At 43.4% G+C, this 21,136-nt stretch overlaps 1 protein-coding gene across 1 annotated transcript in view; it reads right to left on the bottom strand.

Annotated features, from left to right (window-relative positions):
• Positions 1 to 14,985, bottom strand: part of LOC141084426 (uncharacterized) — a 128,913-nt gene extending 113,928 nt beyond the window's left edge. Inside the window, exons 1-6 of the mRNA XM_073569151.1 lie at positions 14,580 to 14,985; positions 14,444 to 14,504; positions 14,287 to 14,370; positions 13,961 to 14,156; positions 12,743 to 12,902; positions 11,571 to 12,632 (exon numbers count right to left, since the gene is read on the bottom strand). Coding sequence (XP_073425252.1) covers positions 11,571 to 12,632; positions 12,743 to 12,902; positions 13,961 to 14,156; positions 14,287 to 14,370; positions 14,444 to 14,503 — 1,562 coding nt within the window. The 5' untranslated portion in view covers position 14,504; positions 14,580 to 14,985. The remainder of the gene's footprint in view (positions 1 to 11,570; positions 12,633 to 12,742; positions 12,903 to 13,960; positions 14,157 to 14,286; positions 14,371 to 14,443; positions 14,505 to 14,579) is intronic.
• Positions 14,986 to 21,136: the final 6,151 nt, after the last annotated feature.

Here is a 21,136-nt window from a genome sequence, read left to right as displayed (position 1 = left end):
ATGGTTTGGGTAGTGTGAGGGGCCACCTAAAAATGTTGGAAAAAAACGCAAACACGGTAAAAACGCGCTAAAAACGCATACAAACGCATAAAAACGCTGCGTTTTTTTCATGCATGCTCATAAAAATGCTTGAAAAAAACGCAGCAGTTGTATGCTTATGTATGCGTTTTTTCAATGCGTTTTTTTGCGGGAAAAACGCGCTGCAAAAAAAAGCAAGTGTGAAACTAGCCTTACTTCTGCCGATCTCAGTATAGGGAGAGGTTGCTGATTCTGTAGGGAGAGCGTTAGGCAGGGAAGAAGACAAAAAAACAGCTTCTGCTGCTAGCGATTTGGCCTGCACAACACACCAGTCACTGTGTGTGCAGTGCAAGGGGAGGCTATATAGTGGTGTATCAGTGGTGTTGGTTGTTGGGCTGCCTTCTAAGGCTTCCTGACATTCCTGCATTGCTGTTTACCCACTGCTCCGCAAACTGCTTTTTTAAAAGCAATCCAATCTCCCTTATCCTCTAGTCACTTTTGTCACAGCTGTGCCATCGAGCCTGTGACATACAGTAGCGCTCAGATATCAGTGGGCCTCACACAATCCAAAAGTGTCCAGTGTCCAAAAGTGTGTGCAGAGATTCAAAATCTCCCTTATCCTCTAGTCACTTTGGTCACAGCTGTGCCATCGAGCCTGTCACATTGCGCTCAGATATTCATTGGGCCTCACACAATCCAAAAGTGTCCAGTGTCCAAAAGTGTGTGCAGAGATTCAAAATCTCCCTTATCCTCTAGTCACTTTGGTCACAGCTGTGTCATCGAGCCTGTCACATAGCGCTCAGATATTCATTGGGCCTCACACAATTCAAAAGTGTCCAGTGTCCAAAAGTGTGTGCAGAGATTCAAAATCTCCCTTATCCTCTAGTCACTTTGGTCACAGCTGTGCCATCGAGCCTGTCACATAGCGCTCAGATATTCATTGGGCCTCACACAATCCAAAAGTGTCCAGTGTCCAAAAGTGTGTGCACAGATTCAAAATCTCCCTTATCCTCTAGTCACTTTGGTCACAGCTGTGCCATCGAGCCTGTGACATAGCGCTCAGATATCAGTGGGCCTCACACAATCCAAAAGTGTCCAGTGTCCAAAAGTGTGTGCAGAGATTCAAAATCTCCCTTATCCTCTAGTCACTTTGGTCACAGCTGTGCCATCGAGCCTGTCACATAGCGCTCAGATATTCATTGGGCCTCACACAATCCAAAAGTGTCCAGTGTCCAAAAGTGTGTGCAGAGATTCAAAATCTTCCTTATCCTCTAGTCACTTTGGTCACAGCTGTGCCATCGAGCCTGTGACATAGCGCTCAGATTTGCATCAGCTGAATGTCCAACATCAACATATGCCACTTTCTAAAACTCCCTAACTGTGCTGCCTCCCCCCCCATGGCCGGGGTCACCACCTAGCGCACGACACCGTGCAAGTGCCGTTGCCCTGGACAGGTGGGTAAGCCGACTCTTGGGCGCGGGCACTGGCACAGGGTCCCTCATAGTGCAATCAAGTGTCTCTGACGGTGGTGGTGCACACCCGCCGTCAGACACACCGCTGTACTATGAGGGGCCCAGTGCCAGTACCGACGCCCACGAGTGGGCCCCCCTTGCTTGGGCAGGGCCCCAGCATTTGCTATCTTTACCTCTCCCTGCTCCACCGCTGTGTAATCTGGGCCATCAAATCCATACTGTGCCTGACACCGTCTGAGCCTGCCTCCTGATGTATAGACATATATTTTGAATGTGTACGCTATCCATACATGTTATCCGAGGATACGGTACCCTTTCTAACCTTTGTGCAATCACGTGCAATCCATACTGGGCCTAACACCGTCTGAGCCTGCCTCCTGATGTATAGACATATATTTTGAATGTGTACGCTATCCATACATGTTATCCAGGGACACGGTACCCTTTCTAACCTTTGTGCAATCACGTGCAATCCATACTGGGCCTAACACCGTCTGAGCCTGCCTCCTGAGACATATATTTTGAATGTGTATGCTATCCATACATGTTATCTGGGGATACGGTACCCTTTCTAACCTTTGTGCAATCACGTGCAATCCATACTGGGCCTGACACCGTCTGAGCCTGCCTCCTGATGTATAGACATATATTTTGAATGTGTACGCTATCCATACATGTTATCCGGGGATACGGTACCCTTTCTAACCTTTGTGCAATCACGTGCAATCCATACTGGGCCTGACACCGTCTGAGCCTGCCTCCTGAGACATATATTTTGAATGTGTACGCTATCCATACATGTTATCCAGGGATACGGTACCCTTTCTAACCTTTGTGCAATCACGTGCAATCCATACTGGGCCTAACACCGTCTGAGCCTGCCTCCTGATGTATAGACATATATTTTGAATGTGTACGCTATCCATACATGTTATCCGGGGATACGGTACCCTTTCTAACCTTTGTGCAATCACGTGCAATCCATACTGGGCCTAACACCGTCTGAGCCTGCCTCCTGAGACATATATTTTGAATGTGTACGCTATCCATACATGTTATCTGGGGATACGGTACCCTTTCTCACCTTTGTGCAATCACGTGTAATCCATACTGGGCGTGAGAACGGCTGGCGAGCTGTTAAGCAAGCTACAGCACCTGTGGTTTGCACACGTAAGTTTTTCATTTTTTCAGGAATGACGGTTAGGCCTAATTCCGGAACTGCGGTTGACCTGCACTTACTGGGAAATCATTGTTCGCGGGTAATAATTGTAATCAGTGATCCCCATCACTAACGTTGTTCAGCGGGTTATCTGCACCTGTAAGCGACAAACGCTGGCCTTTTCAGTGTAGCGCACATGCAGCCACGGACATGTAAGGGCATGACACACCAGTTATTGGCCAATCTCATGTGCCAGAGCCTCACGTGTCCCTCTAGTAAGCCGGACTCGGACCGCGGGGCATGACGGAGTCTCGCTCGTTAACGGAATTAAGCTTGCAATGTGTGCATCTGTTCTGTAGCTGGCATGGTTGAGGTTTCCCAGGTGGAGTCGAATTTAACCGTAGGCTCCACTCCTGGTGGTGCCCTTCTGGACATTCCTTTAAGGTTCAGCTTTGCAACCATACTGCCCACGTAAAACAAACACTTTGCCTTCATGAACGCTGTTTGGAGGGTCATGACTCGTGGGAATAACGCCGCCCAATCAGTTAACCTGCTAGAGAGATCGTTCGTTGCTCCCAAGCATGACATCACACTCCCTAGGAAGAAGGTAATGCTACTGTGGCGACCGTACTCCTGGGGGCGACACAAGTGCACTGATGCCCAGCCACTGCTCGATGAATCTGCTGGTACATTGACCCAGACCACTACATTCCCCTCGCACGCTACCCGGCCTGAATCTGACCCTGATGAAACTCAGGTTACCCTTCCAATATACAGTTACATCTTACACGGTGACAAAGAGGAAGCTGCAGATGAAAGTGCAGGTTCGGCCCACCCGCCATCAGACACACCACCGTACTATCAGGGGCCCTGTGCCAGTGCCGTCGCCAACGAGTGGGCCCCCCCTGCTTGCCCAGGATCACAGCACTTGCAAAGTTGAAATACTGTGCAGTGAGATGGAAGATGGGGACGACGAGGAGTCTAGACTAGTACAGGGATTCCCTAGCGAGGAGACTTATTTGATTGTTTTCAATGTTGGGACAGCAATTTTTGGGAGCACTATACTCTGGAGAATGATAGATGGGGCCCACCATACACTGGAACATTCCAAAGGTGGACATCAGACACTGGAGCAGCATTTACAGGGCCCATTATACACTAGAGCATTAGAAATGGGGCCCATTATGTTTGGAGCATTATTTGGGCCCATAAGACAGTGGAGCTTCATCCATGGGGACCAACATATACTGTAGCATTATGTGGAGCTCATCATATACTGTTTCAAACATTATATGGGACCAATGATTCTGTATGGAGAAATAGATGGGCCTCGTCATGAGATGTAAAAAGTGAGGTATTTTTCATTGTACTATACCGCTATTTCTCTGCCGTATCGGAGCATGATGAGTTGTGGTATGTGTTAAAGGGGCGCTCTTTCGCTCAGGGCACATGAAAACCTGGAGCCAGCCCTCCCCCCCCACAACTTTAGCCAAATAACCCCCATTTTTCAGTGCGTAACTTGTATTATGAAGTTAATTAAGGTTGACAAGCTTAAGTAAGAAGAATTGATGCTTTTGGCATTCAAATGGGCACTGTAGGTGTGTTTCCTGTCCTCCTCTCACTGCCGACTTTTATTCCCCATTGACTTACATTGGGTTTCGTGTTTCGGGACGACCCCGACTTTTCCCTATAATCGGACGATCTTGCTCGACCCGACTTTTGGAAAAGTCGGGTTCCACGAAACGAAACTCGACCCTAAAAATCGAAAAGTCGCTCAACTCTGGTCACCACTTCTGTATTTTTCACCAAATTCTGGATTTGTCTTCCAAATACTGGTGTAAAATGCTGACCAAATATGGATAGTGTGAATGTCCCCTAAAACAGACTTTCAAATCACACAAAGAACATAGAGTGTACAGTGAGCCGGCTAGTCTGAAGTGTGGTGACATCACTCAGAAGAGGAGCTCAACACGCTGAAACTCGGTAGGTGAGTATGTTAATACGTTTGCACTACACTACATGCATGTACACACATTTAACCCCTTCATTCCGCAATATGGCCATGTGAGGGCTTGTTTTTTGCAAGACAAGTAGTACTTTTGAATGACAACATTTTTTTTACCATGTACTAGAAAACAATTCCAAGTAACATAACATAGTAACATAGTTTTGAAGGCTGAAGGAAGACCTTATGTCCATCTAGTTCAGCCTATTTTTAGTGCAGCTGTTCTGCATTGTTGATCCTGGGGAAGGCAAAAAACTCAAAAAACCACAGAGTAGAAGCCAATTTTCTCCATAGGGAAAAAAATTCCTTCCTCTAAGCTGGGTCAATCATCTACCTATAATATTATGTTATTCATAACCTTCTATACTGTTACTCACAAAAAAGCATCCATTCCTTTCTTAAATTCATTCAGTGATTTGGCCATCACCACTTCCTCAGGAAGAGAATTCCAGAGCCTCACTGCTCTTACCGTGAAGAACCCTCTTCTATGCTGGTGCAGAAATTTTCTTTCCTCCAAACGAAGAGAATGCCCCCTTGTTCATGTCACAGTCCTTGGTACAAACAGTTCATTGGAGAGATCTCTGTATTGCCCTCTGATATACTTGTACATATATATTAGGCCTCCCCTAAGTCTTCTCTTTTCTAGAGTAAATAGACCTAATTTTGATAACCTTTCTGGGTATTGTAGTGAACCAACTCCATTTATCATTTTAGTAGCCCGCCTTTGAACCCTTTCAAGTTCAGTAATGTCTTTCTTGAGCACCAGCGTCCAAAATTGCACACAATACTCCAAGTGTGGTCTGACGAGTGATTTGTACAGAGGGAGAATTATGTTTTCATCTCGTGTCCCCAGACCTCTTCTAATGCATCCCATGACCATATTTGCTTTGGTGGCAGCTGCCTGACACTGGGCACTACAATTTAGATTCTTATTGACTAAGATGCCTAAGTCTTTTTCCATGTCTGATTTCCCCAGCATCTTCCCATTTAGTAAGTAATTGTAGCATCTGTTTCTCCTTCCCATGTGCATAACCTTACACTTATCTGTGTTAAACCTCATTTGCCATTTTTCAGCCCAATTCTCCAATTTACTCAAATCTGTCTGTAGTTGCAAACTGTCCTCCTTTGTGTTAACTACCTTAGTTTTGTATCATCTGCAAATACTGATATTTTACTGTGTAAGCCATCCACTAGATCATTAATAAATAAATTAAATAGTAGGGGGCCCTATACAGAACCCTGTGGTACCCCACTAGTAACCCTGGCCCAATCTGAGTATGCCCCATTAACAACCACTCTTTGTTTTCTATCACTAAGCCAGCTACCTACCCATCTACACACATTTTCCCCTAGCCCAAGCTTTCTCATCTTACTTACCAATCTTTTATGTGGGACAGTGTCAAATGCTTTAGAGAAGTCGATATAAATGACATCCAATGATTCTCCTTGGTCCATTTGAGAGCTTACATCCTCTCATAGAAGCTGATCAGGTTAGTTTGACAGGAGCGATCCTTCATAAATCCATGTTGATATGGAGTTAAACATTTATTAACATTGAGATATTCCATAATGGTATCCCTTAGAAACCCTTCAAAAATTTTACCCACAACAGATGTTAAGCTTACCAGCCTATAGTTTCCAGGTTCCCTTTTACACCCCTTTTTGAATATTGGTACCACATCTGCTTGCCGCCAATCAAAAGGAACAGACCCTGTTTCTATAGAGTCTTTAAATATAAGGAATAGAGGCCTGTCTATCACATTACTTAACTCCCTTAATACCCGAGGGTGAATGCCATCAGGGCCTGCTGATTTGTCAATTTTAATCTTACTAAGGTGGTTCTGCACTTCTTCCTGGGTAAGGCTAGTTTCACACTTGCTTTTTTTTGCAGCGCGTTTTTCCCGCAAAAAAACGCATTAAAAAAACGCATACAAATGCATACAAACGCTGCGTTTTTTTCCAGCATTTTAATGCGCATGCAGGAAAAAAACGCAGCGTTTTTGCGCGTTTGTATGCGTTTTTTGTGCGTTTGCGTTTTTTTACAGATTTTGGAAAAACCCCACAAAAAAGAAAAAACAACCATTCAACAACACACAAGACCAATGGGACTTCATTGTGGGTGTGGTATGTTAATATATATACACCCTGTCTACAGTATTCTTCACATTTGCTTGATTCTTCTCGTGACCATGGATCTGCGCTGGAAGAGTTTTCACTTCAACTTGGATTTGGACATCGCGATGGCTCAGGCGTATGCAGTTGCTTGCCATGAACAAAGGAAGAGAGAGAGGCAGCGAAGACGGCGGCGTTTGTGGATACATCCGATTGTTGAACTCCGGGAGAGCCGTGGGGCATACCACACCCTCTACAGCGAGCTACGTGCAAACCCGGAGAAATTTACTGATTATATCCGGATGTCCCACGAAAGTTTCATGGATTTGCTTGCTCGTGTCCAACAATCCATCCGGAGACAGGACACACAGCTCCGTCGTGCGATTCCTCCTGAGGAACGGCTACTGGTGACATTACGGTATGTTTTAAAAACAAAGGGGTGTGGTCTGATGTTTTTTTTTGTAAATTTAGTATTCAAAACCTTGGGTAATTAGTTTTCGTGAATGTACTAATATTTTTTTTATAGTTTTTAAAAATAATATACATAAATATTAATTTTACTTCTTTGTCTGTTCACAGATTCCTGGCGACTGGAGAAACCCTATCCTCACTACACTTCCAGTACCGTATTGGAATCTCTACCTTGTCTGGAATTGTTGCTGACACCTGCCGGGCTCTCTGGAATGTTCTTTGCCCAGAATTTATGCCCCTGCCCACCGCTGAAAAGTGGATGGAAATTGCTGACAAATTCTGGACAGTATGCAATTTTCCCAACTGTTTGGGAGCTGTTGATGGGAAACACATACGGATCATCAAACCCCAAAGAACGGGATCTGAGTACTATAATTACAAAAAGTACTTTTCAATAGTACTCATTGCAATTGCGGATGCCGGATGTATGTTTGTAGCAGTGGACATTGGAGCATTTGGCCGTGGTAATGACTCGCAGGCTTTTAAAAACTCAGACATGGGCCGGAGGTTGTATGGCAACCAATTTAATTTCCCTATGCCACGGCCTCTTCCTCACACCGAAGCTCCGCCACTGCCCTTTGTAATGGTTGGCGATGAGGCTTTTCAAATGTGCGGAAACTTACTGAAACCCTACTCCAGCCGGGACTTGGACCACACCAAAAAAATTTTTAATTACAGGCTGACCAGGGCCAGAAGAACTGTCGAGTGTGCTTTTGGGATTCTTGTTTCCAGATGGCGAATTCTGGGCACGGCCATTAATCTTAAACTTGAAACAGTCGATGAGGTGGTGAAGGCCTGTGTGGTTCTACATAACTTTGTGATGGCTAAAGAGCAACCGACCTTTGAACTGGACGATGATGCTCCTAACCCATTGCCTGAATTCACTCAGCACACTCTCAGGTCATCCGTTGAAGTTGGCCAAATGAGGGACAAATTTGCGGCCTACTTTATTTCTGATGTAGGACGGGTGCACTGGCAAGATGAAATGGTGTAATGTTGTTGTTTATGGTAATAAAAATCCTTATTTGATACCATTACTGAGTGCACTATATTTTTTAAACTCCGATTAATTAAAAAACTTCCCATGTATAACTGAATTTTGTTATGTTCACACACCTGGGCAGGTAAATACACATACGAGTTAAAATGCAGCATTGCTAGTCTGCGTTAAATATATTGGAATGAGCAAAGCTGCAGGCCATGAATCAGGAAACCATTTTTTTTCAAGATAAAATTGTGCAAATAGTTTAAAACAAAGTATGTGATTTTCTCAAAACACAACACTCAAAACCCAACCCCAATGAAAGTCCATGGGGAATACAAGTCAGCATTGAGTGGATGAATGTAATCTGCTCCATTAAAAGTTATTACACTAGGCCTTTGAATGACTATACTAGGCCGTGGTATTTCAAATATGAGTATACTAGGCCTTGGGGCTAGTAGTATAGTAATATGTGAAATACCACGGCCTAGTATAGTCATACCAAGGCCTACTGTAATAACTCGATTTTTAACAACTAGCATCTTGTTTCACCAAAAACAAACTGGTGAAACTAGAAAGAAACTTATTTTTTAGACAAGTTTCAACAGTTTGTTTTTCATGAAACCAGATTCTATTTTGTAAAACTAGAGTTATTACACTAGGCCTTGGAATGACTATACTAGGCCGTGGTATTTCAAATATGAGTATACTAGGCCTTGGGGCTAGTAGTATATGTGAAATACCACGGCCTAGTATAGTCATACCAAGGCCTACTGTAATAACTCGATTTTTAACAACTAGCATCTTGTTTCACCAAAAACAAACTGGTGAAACTAGAAAGAAACTTATTTTTTAGACAAGTTTCAACAGTTTGTTTTTCATGAAACCAGATTCTATTTTGTAAAACTAGAGTTATTACACTAGGCCTTGGAATGACTATACTAGGCCGTGGTATTTCAAATATGAGTATACTAGGCCTTGGGGCTAGTAGTATATGTGAAATACCACGGCCTAGTATAGTCATACCAAGGCCTACTGTAATAACTCGATTTTTAACAACTAGCATCTTGTTTCACCAAAAACAAACTGGTGAAACTAGAAAGAAACTTATTTTTTAGACAAGTTTCAACAGTTTGTTTTTCATGAAACCAGATTCTATTTTGTAAAACTAGAGTTATTACACTAGGCCTTGGAATGACTATACTAGGCCGTGGTATTTCAAATATGAGTATACTAGGCCTTGGGGCTAGTAGTATATGTGAAATACCACGGCCTAGTATAGTCATACCAAGGCCTACTGTAATAACTCGATTTTTAACAACTAGCATCTTGTTTCACCAAAAACAAACTGGTGAAACTAGAAAGAAACTTATTTTTTAGACAAGTTTCAACAGTTTGTTTTTCATGAAACCAGATTCTATTTTGTAAAACTAGAGTTATTACACTAGGCCTTGGAATGACTATACTAGGCCGTGGTATTTCAAATATGAGTATACTAGGCCTTGGGGCTAGTAGTATATGTGAAATACCACGGCCTAGTATAGTCATACCAAGGCCTACTGTAATAACTCGATTTTTAACAACTAGCATCTTGTTTCACCAAAAACAAACTGGTGAAACTAGAAAGAAACTTATTTTTTAGACAAGTTTCAACAGTTTGTTTTTCATGAAACCAGATTCTATTTTGTAAAACTAGAGTTATTACACTAGGCCTTGGAATGACTATACTAGGCCGTGGTATTTCAAATATGAGTATACTAGGCCTTGGGGCTAGTAGTATATGTGAAATACCACGGCCTAGTATAGTCATACCAAGGCCTACTGTAATAACTCGATTTTTAACAACTAGCATCTTGTTTCACCAAAAACAAACTGGTGAAACTAGAAAGAAACTTATTTTTTAGACAAGTTTCAACAGTTTGTTTTTCATGAAACCAGATTCTATTTTGTAAAACTAGAGTTATTACACTAGGCCTTGGAATGACTATACTAGGCCGTGGTATTTCAAATATGAGTATACTAGGCCTTGGGGCTAGTAGTATATGTGAAATACCACGGCCTAGTATAGTCATACCAAGGCCTACTGTAATAACTCGATTTTTAACAACTAGCATCTTGTTTCACCAAAAACAAACTGGTGAAACTAGAAAGAAACTTATTTTTTAGACAAGTTTCAACAGTTTGTTTTTCATGAAACCAGATTCTATTTTGTAAAACTAGAGTTATTACACTAGGCCTTGGAATGACTATACTAGGCCGTGGTATTTCAAATATGAGTATACTAGGCCTTGGGGCTAGTAGTATATGTGAAATACCACGGCCTAGTATAGTCATACCAAGGCCTACTGTAATAACTCGATTTTTAACAACTAGCATCTTGTTTCACCAAAAACAAACTGGTGAAACTAGAAAGAAACTTATTTTTTAGACAAGTTTCAACAGTTTGTTTTTCATGAAACCAGATTCTATTTTGTAAAACTAGAGTTATTACACTAGGCCTTGGAATGACTATACTAGGCCGTGGTATTTCAAATATGAGTATACTAGGCCTTGGGGCTAGTAGTATATGTGAAATACCACGGCCTAGTATAGTCATACCAAGGCCTACTGTAATAACTCGATTTTTAACAACTAGCATTTTAAACAACTAGCATCTTGTTTCACCAAAAACAAAGTGGTGAAACTAGAAAGAAACTTTATTTTTTAGACAAGTTTCAACAATTTGTTTTTCATGAAACCAGATTCTATTTGGTAAAACTAGAGTTATTACACTAGGCCTTTGAATGACTATACTAGTCCATGTTATTTCACATATGACTATACTAGCCCTTGGTTTGGTTTTTAACATGTATTTACCCATCAGTGTGTGTGAGCGGCGCAAACAACATTAATGAAACTTATTAATGGTGAACCACAAATGTAAATTTATTTTTTATCACAAAAAAAAAATTTAAAAATTATTTTTTACGGCGTTTGGGGGCAGATGGTTTCAATTTGGGGGTGTGCAGGGAATATGCAACACTTGCAGTTGAAGACGGTGTTTGAGGGGAAGGGGCAACAAAACTTGTGGGGGAAGGTAGTCCAGTTAAGGGAATTAAACTTGGAACACTTGTAGGAGAGGAAATCTGTTCAGTTACATTAGTTGTAATGGCATGTCGCCGTAGGCTTGTGTGCCTGGACCGACTTTGGCCCAATGCCCGCCTTGATTGATTTCGCCTTGAAGTAGGGGCAAATATGGAATGTAGGTCCCCCGTCTGCTGGTATGGCTGCTGCTGCTGAGGTGGCGGCTGCTGCTGCAGAGGTTGCGGCTGCTGCTGAGGTGGCGGCTGCTGCTGAGGTGGCGGCTGCTGCTGAGGTGGCAGCTGCTGCTGAGGTGGTTGCTGCTGCTGAGGTGGTTGCTGCTGCTGCTGAGGTGGCGGCTGCTGCTGAGGTGGTTGCTGCTGCTGCTGAGGTGGCGGCTGCTGCTGAGGTGGCTGCTGCTGCTGAGGTGGCGGCTGCTGAGTTGGCTGCTGCTGCTGAGGTGGCTGATGCTGCTCTTCTTGGTCAGTGCTCGTCCTTGCAGGAGGACTGGTGGCGGCAGTGATGGCCCAGGTTTGCAGAGTGGTGGTGGCAGGGCTACTACATGTTGTTGTAGCGGCAGGGCTGTTCCATGTTTGCCTAGTGGTGGCTGAGCTCCACGCATGCATGGGATTGGCGGTGGTGCTCCAGACAGGAGCAGCGCTTGCCATGGTGGTGTCGGTGAAGTGACCAGCTGCACTCAGACTTGTGGTGGTGTAACGGTGGGTGTCCAGCCTTTGAAGAGAGGTGTCCGTGCAGTGGTATGCAGCACAAGTCGGTAGTGAGGTGAAGCGAGTCAATGGTGGCACAGGTGGAAAGGACACCACTGACTGCTGACCGTACCGATTATGCTGCATAGCCTGCAAGAAAGCATTGTTGCAGGCCTGCAGCACATTCAGCTGTTGATCAGGACTAAGGTGTTCCGCCATGCCCTTTTCAATCTTACTAAAAAAATGGTGTGCTGGTCTGTTGAGGTCGGCCTCCAGACGGTCAAGGCGCTGTTCTACAGAATTGAAGCGGTGTTCAAAGTGGTTAAAACCACGTTCCATCAGTGCAAAACCGCTTTCAACTCTGTCGGACAGTGACTTGAGGCTGGAATTAAATGTCTCGCTCAAATGCATAAACTCGGGCAAGACATTCCTGTCCAAGGCCCTCTGCCGCTGGCGGGTAGTGCCCGCATAACCAGTGGCAGAGACCTGGGACAGGGGAACACCTGATGGCCCAGCTTCCTGGTCACCAGCTGTGTGTGTGTGGGACCTGCAAGGTGCTTCCTGGCTGTCGGATGGCTGGGACGGGTCAGAGGACGTCCGACGAAGGACCGCTCCAGGGCCAGGTTGCAGGGTGCTGCTCCAGGTGCTGTGGAAGAAAGGAAAATCATTACTACCATGCCTTTACAAGAAGCATCAGCTGTGGATTAGAAAAACACAGATTAATAAAAATAAAAACCCAAAATGTATAATACTTACGATCTTGTGGCAAGGACCGGTCTTAGGAACTGCAACGCGTGATAGTGACGGTATCTAGTTCTGGTCCTTGACGCAGATCCACTGCGAACCTGGCCCTCAGCACGAACATCACTGTTGAAGCGGTCCTTGATCGAACGCCAACGTGTTCGGACTTTGTCCACTGTTGATAAAAAAAAACAGTGCCGTCAAGTACAACAGTCACTGCTTCACAATTTAGCAATACAATACTCAAAGCAGTCACTGTACACCCCGATGACACTGTTGGGTTTCCTGCTAGAATACACCTAGCACGAAACCCAACAGTGCCGTCAAGGACAACAGTCACTGCGGCACAATGTAGCAATACAATACTCAAAGCAGTCACTGTAGACCACGATGACACTGTTGGGTTTCCTGCTAGAATACGCCTAGCACGAAACCCAACAGTGCCGTCAAGGACAACAGTCACTGCGGCACAATGTAGCAATACAATACTCAAAGCAGTCACTGTAGACCACGATGACACTGTTGGGTTTCCTGCTAGAATACGCCTAGCACGAAACCCAACAGTGCCGTCAAGGACAACAGTCACTGCGGCACAATGTAGCAATACAATACTCAAAGCAGTCACTGTAGACCACGATGACACTGTTGGGTTTCCTGCTAGAATACGCCTAGCACGAAACCCAACAGTGCCGTCAAGGACAACAGTCACTGCGGCACAATGTAGCAATACAATACTCAAAGCAGTCACTGTAGACCCCGATGACACTGTTGGGTTTCCTGCTAGAATACGCCTAGCACGAAACCCAACAGTGCCGTCAAGGACAACAGTCACTGCGGCACAATGTAGCAATACAATACTCAAAGCAGTCACTGTAGACCACGATGACACTGTTGGGTTTCCTGCTAGAATACGCCTAGCACGAAACCCAACAGTGCCGTCAAGGACAACAGTCACTGCGGCACAATGTAGCAATACAATACTCAAAGCAGTCACTGTAGACCCCGATGACACTGTTGGGTTTCCTGCTAGAATACGCCTAGCACGAAACCCAACAGTGCCGTCAAGGACAACAGTCACTGCGGCACAATGTAGCAATACAATACTCAAAGCAGTCACTGTAGACCACGATGACACTGTTGGGTTTCCTGCTAGAATACGCCTAGCACGAAACCCAACAGTGCCGTCAAGGACAACAGTCACTGCGGCACAATACAGAGCAGGGAAATACTCACTAAACGCCTTTTTGGCGGATGCTGTGGCGCTGTCCCAGCCATCCATCAACGCTGCGGCCACCTCATTCCATAGCCGCCGTGTCACCACATTGTCCTTGTACAGCCGGTCACGGCTGTCCCACAACGGCGAACGCTCCTGGACCAGGCTGATGAGCTGCTCATTATCCAGGTAGACGTCTTCATCCCGTTGTGGAACCTAGACAAAACACATTCATTAGAATAATCAAATTTAAATTGACTAAAAAGTTACAAAAAAAGAAAAAAAAAAAAGAGTAAAAATAGAAGATAAAAAAAAAAAAAAACATTACAAATCATTTGATACTTACATTACGTATCACCACCGGGACTTGGCTTCGCTGCTCCTGCTGTTCGCCCTCACTATTCCCGTCCGCAGATGATGATGACGATGTCTGAAAGTTGAAAAAAACGTAAGAGATTTGGAGAAGCAGCAGATATACTTACCAGATGCACGAAAATAATCACCTCACGGTCTGCTTGCGCCAATTCCTGCCGCGATGGGGAATACTCCGATTCTGAAGACATACTGCATGTAAAAATAATAAAAATCATTAGTACATACATAATTTAAAAGGACAGGCATATAATGTAATATACTCACATTCTTCGCTGATATAATGGGTTCTTGGTTGAATGTCTGCTCTTCAATCTGTCTAGTGTAGTAGTGGCAGAGTTTTGGCAGGCACCTCCTTTATATAGCCTTTTTTTTTTGGACTTTAGAAGATTCTAACTAGGATAAAAAGTGGACACCACCCAAAAAACGCTGCGCTAAAAAAGCGCATACCTGCGCATGCCAGTGCGCACGTATGCGCATCCATAGGCTATAATGGCCATTTTTAGCGCAAAACGTGCGCATACGTGCGCATGCGATTTTTTCAAGGGCCAAAAAATGCAACATGCAGCGTCTGGAAAATACCAACGCACACCCCAAAAAAACGCAGCGCATGAAAATCGCATACATGCGCTTACAAGTGCGCAGGTATGCGCACCCATGTTAAATATAGGGGAAAAATCGCATGCGCACGTATGCGTTTTTTTCCAGCGCTAAAAAACGCAAATGTGAAACCAGCCTAAGGCAGGTAATACTTAAAGGGGAGTTTACATTATCACTTAGCTTCTTAAATGCCTTGTTCTTGTTATTTATTGCCCTTTTTACATCCTTATTTAGCCACATTGGTGTTCTCCTGTTCCTAGCCCTTTTATTTCTGTACGGTATGGCTAGCTCGCAGTGGGTGTGTAAAACTGTTTGAAATATTTCCCATTTATTTTCTGTGCTCCTATTTTTGAGGACATTGTCCCAATCAATTCGGCGAAGGTCCTCGATAAGCTGATCAAATTTTGCTTTCCTGAAATTCAGCGTTTTTGTAACCCCCTTCCAGGGCACCTTACTGAAGGACAAGTGGAATTGTATTATATTGTGGTCACTGGTCCCTGGGTGCCCATCAACTTGTACATCTGTTATTCTATCTGTTCTGTTGCTTAAAATTAAGTCCAGAAGGCCTGCCCCTCTAGTTGGGCCCTGCACAAGTTGTGACAGATAATTATCCTTAGTCACTGACAGAAATTGGTTTCCTTTCTGAGATACGCAGGTTTCAGTTTCCCAGTCTATGTCGGGGTACTTGAAGTCCCCCATAATAATCACCTCATTGTGATTTGCTGCTTTGTCTATTTGTTTCAATAATAGATTTTCAGTGGCTTCTGTTATATTTGGTGGCTTATAACAAACCCCTATGAGGATTTTATTACTTTTCCCTCCTTGTATCTCCACCCATAGAGACTCCACCTCTTCATTTCCCTCTGGTATATCTTCTCTTAGTGTGGGCTTTAAAGTGGACTTTATAAATAGACAGACTCCACCCCCTTTCCTTTTTTTACGATCCCTCCTAAACAAATCATATCCTTGCAAGTTAGCCGCCCAGTCATAGCTGTCGTCTAACCATGTCTCAGTTATTCCTACTATGTCGTATTTTTCCTCATACATTACCAACTCCAGATCTTCAATCTTATTGGTCAGGCTCCTTGCGTTGGTCAGCATGCAGGAAAGAAGTTTTGCTTCCTTTTTCTTAGCTTCCTTCTGAGTACCCTGTCTTGGGTCCTCTGTACCACATCTAGTATCCTTGATTAGTTTGTCCTTCTGCTGCATGTTCTTGTCTGCTGTTTTTCCTCCCATCCCCTCTTCTTCTAGTTTAAAGCCCTCCTGATGAGTGTGGCAAGTCTTCTGGCGAATGTGTGTTTCCCAGGTTTTGTGAGGTGTATCCCATCTCTTGCGAGAAGTCCACCGTAGAGGTAATTCATGCCATGGTCCAAGAATCCAAATCCTTGCTGCCTGCACCACCGTCGTAGCCAGTTGTTCACCTCTAGTATCCTATTCCATCTTCTGATGCCATGACCATCGACTGGGAGGATTCATGAGAAAACAACCTCTACCTTCCGTTCCTTTATTTTCTTCCCCAGAATTTCAAAGTCTTCGCAGATAGTTGGTAGGTCATTTCTTGCCGTGTCGTTTGTGCCTACATGTATCAGTAGGAAAGGGTAGTCATCCTTGGATTTGAGGATAGTTGGTATCCTGTTGGCCACATCCTTGATTTTTGCTCCTGGGAGGCAGCATAGTTCTCGTGTGGTTATGTCCAGCCTGCAGATAGTTGCCTCTGTGCCTCTTAGTAGTGAGTGACCCACAGCTACCACTCTTCTTTTCTTTCCAGACGCACTGCTTGTTGCTCATGAGTGTTTTTGAGTGTCATTTGTTTCCGCCTTTGTTGACACAATAACTTCTTTTGTTGATAGTGTGTCCTCTCTTGTAGATACGGTATGATCCTGAGCTGTGCCATTTTCGTTCTCCTGCATGAGGGCTTCATATTGGTTACTAAGCTGTGTGGGTGGTGATGACCACTTGATCCGTTTGCTTCTTTTCGTCACATGGCTCCACTTTTCAGCCTCTGTATGTGCTCTGAAGCTTTTCTTATTTTCCGTATCCTGAATGGTTGCTTCTTCTTCATCCAAGAAGTCCTCATGTTCTTTAATTACCTTCAATGTTGCTATTCTTTCTTCCAGTCCCTGCACCTTTTCCTCTAAGAGGGCAACAAGTTTGCACTTCTGACAGGTAAAGTTGAGTTTTTGGGCTGGAAGATCCGTAAACATGTAGCATGTGTTGCAGGTGACCATGTGGATTTTCTTCTCTTCCATATTGCAATTGCAGTTTATGATGGGTGGAAACTCCCAGCGATCGATCAGCTTAAGGCGACTCTTCGACTCTTCCCAGAATGCACAGGAAATATGCAGCTGAGCTTCCTGCTTCTCCAATCCCAGGTTTTGCAATGTCCTCAAACAGCGAGACCCGGCAAGTCCCAGCGATCGATCAGCTTAAGGCGACTCTTCTCCTCTTCCCTGAATGCACCGGAAATATGCAGATGAGCTTCCTGCTCCTGCAATCCCTGGTTTTGCGATGTCCTCAAACAGCGAGACCCAGCAAGTCCCAGCGATCGATCAGCTTAAGGCGACTCCTTCCCAGAATGCACAGGAAATATGCAGATGAGCTTCCTGCTTCTCCAATCCCTGGTTTTGCGATGTCCTCAAACAGCGAGACCTGGCAAGTCCCAGCAATCGATCAGCTTAAGGCGACTCTTCTCCTCTTCCAAGAATGCACCGGAAATATGCAGATGAGCTTCCTGCTTCTCCAATCCCTAAAGTACAATTCCACACCTTTCTTTTTAATTTTTTTTACCATGTTCACCAAATTCTAAAACTCACCGGCCATTATGATTCTCTAGGTTATTATGAGTTTATAGATAACAAACATGTATACGTTGTCTTTTATTTACATGGTTAAAAAAATCCAAAGTTTGTTAAAAAATAAAAAAATAAAATTGTGTCATTCTCTGACACATGTAGCGTCTCCATTTTTCATGATCTGGGGCTGGGTGAGGGCTTATTTTTGGCGTGCCGGGCTGACATTTTAAATTATATAATTTTGGTGTGGATATGATCTTTTGATCTCCCGTTATTGCACTTTCATGCAATGTTGCAGCAACTAAAACAACGAAATTCTGGCGTTATGACTTTTTTTTAACTTTGCCGTTTACCGATTTGGATCAATTCTTTTTATAGCTTGATAGATTGGGTGATACCATATATGTGTATATATTTTTTTAATTGTTTTATTTTGAATGGGGCAAATGGGGCGTGATTTGAACTTTTACGTCTATTTTTTTTAATACTTTTAAAAACATTTTTGTTTTACTTTTCACTTGCTTCAATAGTCTCCATAGGAGACTAAAAGCTGCGATAAAGCGACCGCCTCTGCTACAAAGAGGCGATGATCAGATCACCTTTGTGTAGCAGAATTGCTCATAGAACTTTGGCTATGACAACCATAGACATCTGCTGGAGACCTCTGGTTGTCATGCCGACCCATCGGTGACCTGCGGTCATGTGACAGGGTCACCGATGGGCCGGATTAGTGATATGCTTCTGGCGCGATCACCTTAAATACTGCTGTCAGAGATTGACAGTGGCTTTGAAAGGGTTAACAGCCGTGGGTGGATCGCAATTCCACCCATGGTTGTTAGGGGCACATGTCAGCTGTTCAAAACATAATTACCAAAGAGATTGAACCTACTATGAGTGGACCACTATAGTTATGGTCCTTGGAAAGCCACATGGTCTTCACCTATGGAACATGCAGTGGCATGTAAAAATTTGGGCACCCCTGTCCTCTAATTGTGAACAGTTAAGCAAGATGAAGATGAAATGATCTCTAAAGGGGCTAAAGTTAAAGATGACACATTTCCTTTGTATTTTCAGCAAAAAATATATATGTATATTGTCATCTTTTACATTTTAACACCTTTGCATCAGCGCCCATCTTCGTTTTTGCGTTTCTGTTTTTTGCACCCCTTCTTCCCAGAGCCATAACTTTTTTATTTTTCAGTCAATATGGCCGTGTGAGGGCTAGTTTTTTGTGGGATGAGTTGTACTTTTGAAAAACACCATTGGTTTTACCATATTGTGTACTGGAAAATGGGGAAAAAAATTCCCAGTGTGGTGAATTTGCAAAAAAAAGTGCAATCCCACACTGCGCCATTTTCCGATACCCATAGCGTCTCCATTTTCGTGATCTTGGGTTGGGTGAGGGCTTATTTTTTGAGTGTCGAGCTGATATTTTTAATTATACCATTTTTGTGCAGATATGTTCTTTTGGTGGCCCGTTATTGCATTTTAACGCAATGTGGAGGAAACCAAAAAAATGTAATTCTGGCATTTTGATTTTTTTTCTCACAATGCCGTTTAGTGATCAGGGTAATCCTTCGTTTTATTGATAGATTGGGCAATTCCGAACTCAGCAATACCAAATATGTGTATATTTGATTTTTTTCTATTGTTTTATTTTGAATGGGGCAATAGGGAGGTGATCTGAACTTTTGTATTTTTTTAATTTTTTTATATTTTTAGAAGCTTCTATAGCCTGATTGGCTCTGCTGAATATAGGTGATGAGCAGATCGCCTATATGGAGCTGAATTACTGCATTGCTATGAGCGCTAACCACTGGGTGGCGCTCACAGCAATCTGGCATCAACAACCATAGAGGTCTCAAGGTTGTTGGGCCTATGCACCGATGACCTCTGATCATGTGACCGGGGTCAGCGATGCGTGTATCTCTGGCCTGATGGCCAGAAGCACTTGTTAAATGCTGCTGTCAGAGTTTGACAGTGGAATTTAACTAGTTAATTGCCGCGGATCGCGATTCCACCTGCAGCTATTGCGGGCACATATCAGCTGTTGAAAACAGCTGATATGTCCCGACTTTGAGGTGAGCTCACCGCCAGAGCTCACTTCAAAGGGGGAGATGCAACATGCAACCTACTAGTTTGGCGTATGTCGCAAAGGGTTCAAAATTTCAAAAATGAAAATGGGCAGATGCAAAAATTTGGTAACCCTTCATGCATTTTTTTTAAGTAGCGAATTTGCACATAAAAAGAAATAGCAAATTCAAATAAATTGTATGGTCCATTTTCTCCTGTTACCCTTTTGAAAATGCAACATTTGTGGTTAAAACAATATTATTGTGGGTAAGAGGAAAATTTTCCTTCCACATTGCTTTAATTCCTGTGAAGCCCTTAAAGGGTTAATATACTTCTTAAATGTGGTTTTCAGCACTTTGAGGAATGTAGTTTTTAAAATGGTGTCAATTTTGTGTATTTTCTGTCACATAGAAAATTAAAGTCACTTTAACCCCTTCACGCCATGCGCCATATATGTACTGCGCATGTCGGGTCTCTGCCTTTTATGTGAGCTCTGGCGCTGATCCCACATCTTTTCCAGCACATGTCAGCTGATTTGGACAGCTGACATGTGCCCCAAACAGTCAAGGGTGGAATCACAATCCACCTCTGGCTGTTAACATGTTAAATGCCGCTGTCATTCTCTGAGACTGGCATTTAATTTGATTGCGCCGGAAGTGCATCACTAATCCCTGCATGCGCATCACCGATTGGTTGGCATGAGAACCCGGGGTCTGCAGGAGACTCCTGTGGTTTTCATTGCCAGATTGCTATGAGCGCCGCCCACACATATTTGGTATCGCCCGTTCAGAATCGCCTGATCTATCAATATATATAAAAATAATTAATCTGATCGTTAAACAGTATAGCGAAAAAAAGGTCAAAACCTTATAATTATCATGTTTTTATGGTTGCCGCAGCAGTACATTAAAATGCAATAACGGGCAATGAAAAGATCATATCTGCACCAAAATTGTATCCTTAGATACGTCAGCTTGGTGCACAAAAAATAAGCCCTCACTCAGCCCCAGATCCTTAAAAATGGAGAAGCTCCTGGTCTTGGAAAATTACACATTTTTTTTAAACAAATGGATTTCTTTTCACCACTTACATAAAAAACAACTTAGACATGCTTGGTGTCTACGAACTCATAATGACCTGTAGAATCATAATCACAGGTCTGTTTTAGCGATCGGTGTACAGGGTAAAAGTAAAAAATGGAATTGCACTTCTTTTGCAAATTCACCGTCCTTGGAATTTTTTTCCCATCTTCCAGTACAAGATATGGAAAAAACAATTTTGTCATTTAAAAGGACAACTCGTCCCAGAGAAAACAAGCCCTCACTTGGCGATATTGACAAAAAAATAAAAAGTTATGGA

The sequence above is a fragment of the Dendrobates tinctorius genome, unplaced genomic scaffold, assembly GCF_039654945.1.
Source record: "Dendrobates tinctorius isolate UK_male_01 unplaced genomic scaffold, ASM3965494v1 ptg000022l, whole genome shotgun sequence".
Taxonomy (NCBI): domain Eukaryota; kingdom Metazoa; phylum Chordata; class Amphibia; order Anura; family Dendrobatidae; genus Dendrobates; species Dendrobates tinctorius.
This window is presented reverse-complemented; position numbering and strand designations above follow the sequence as displayed.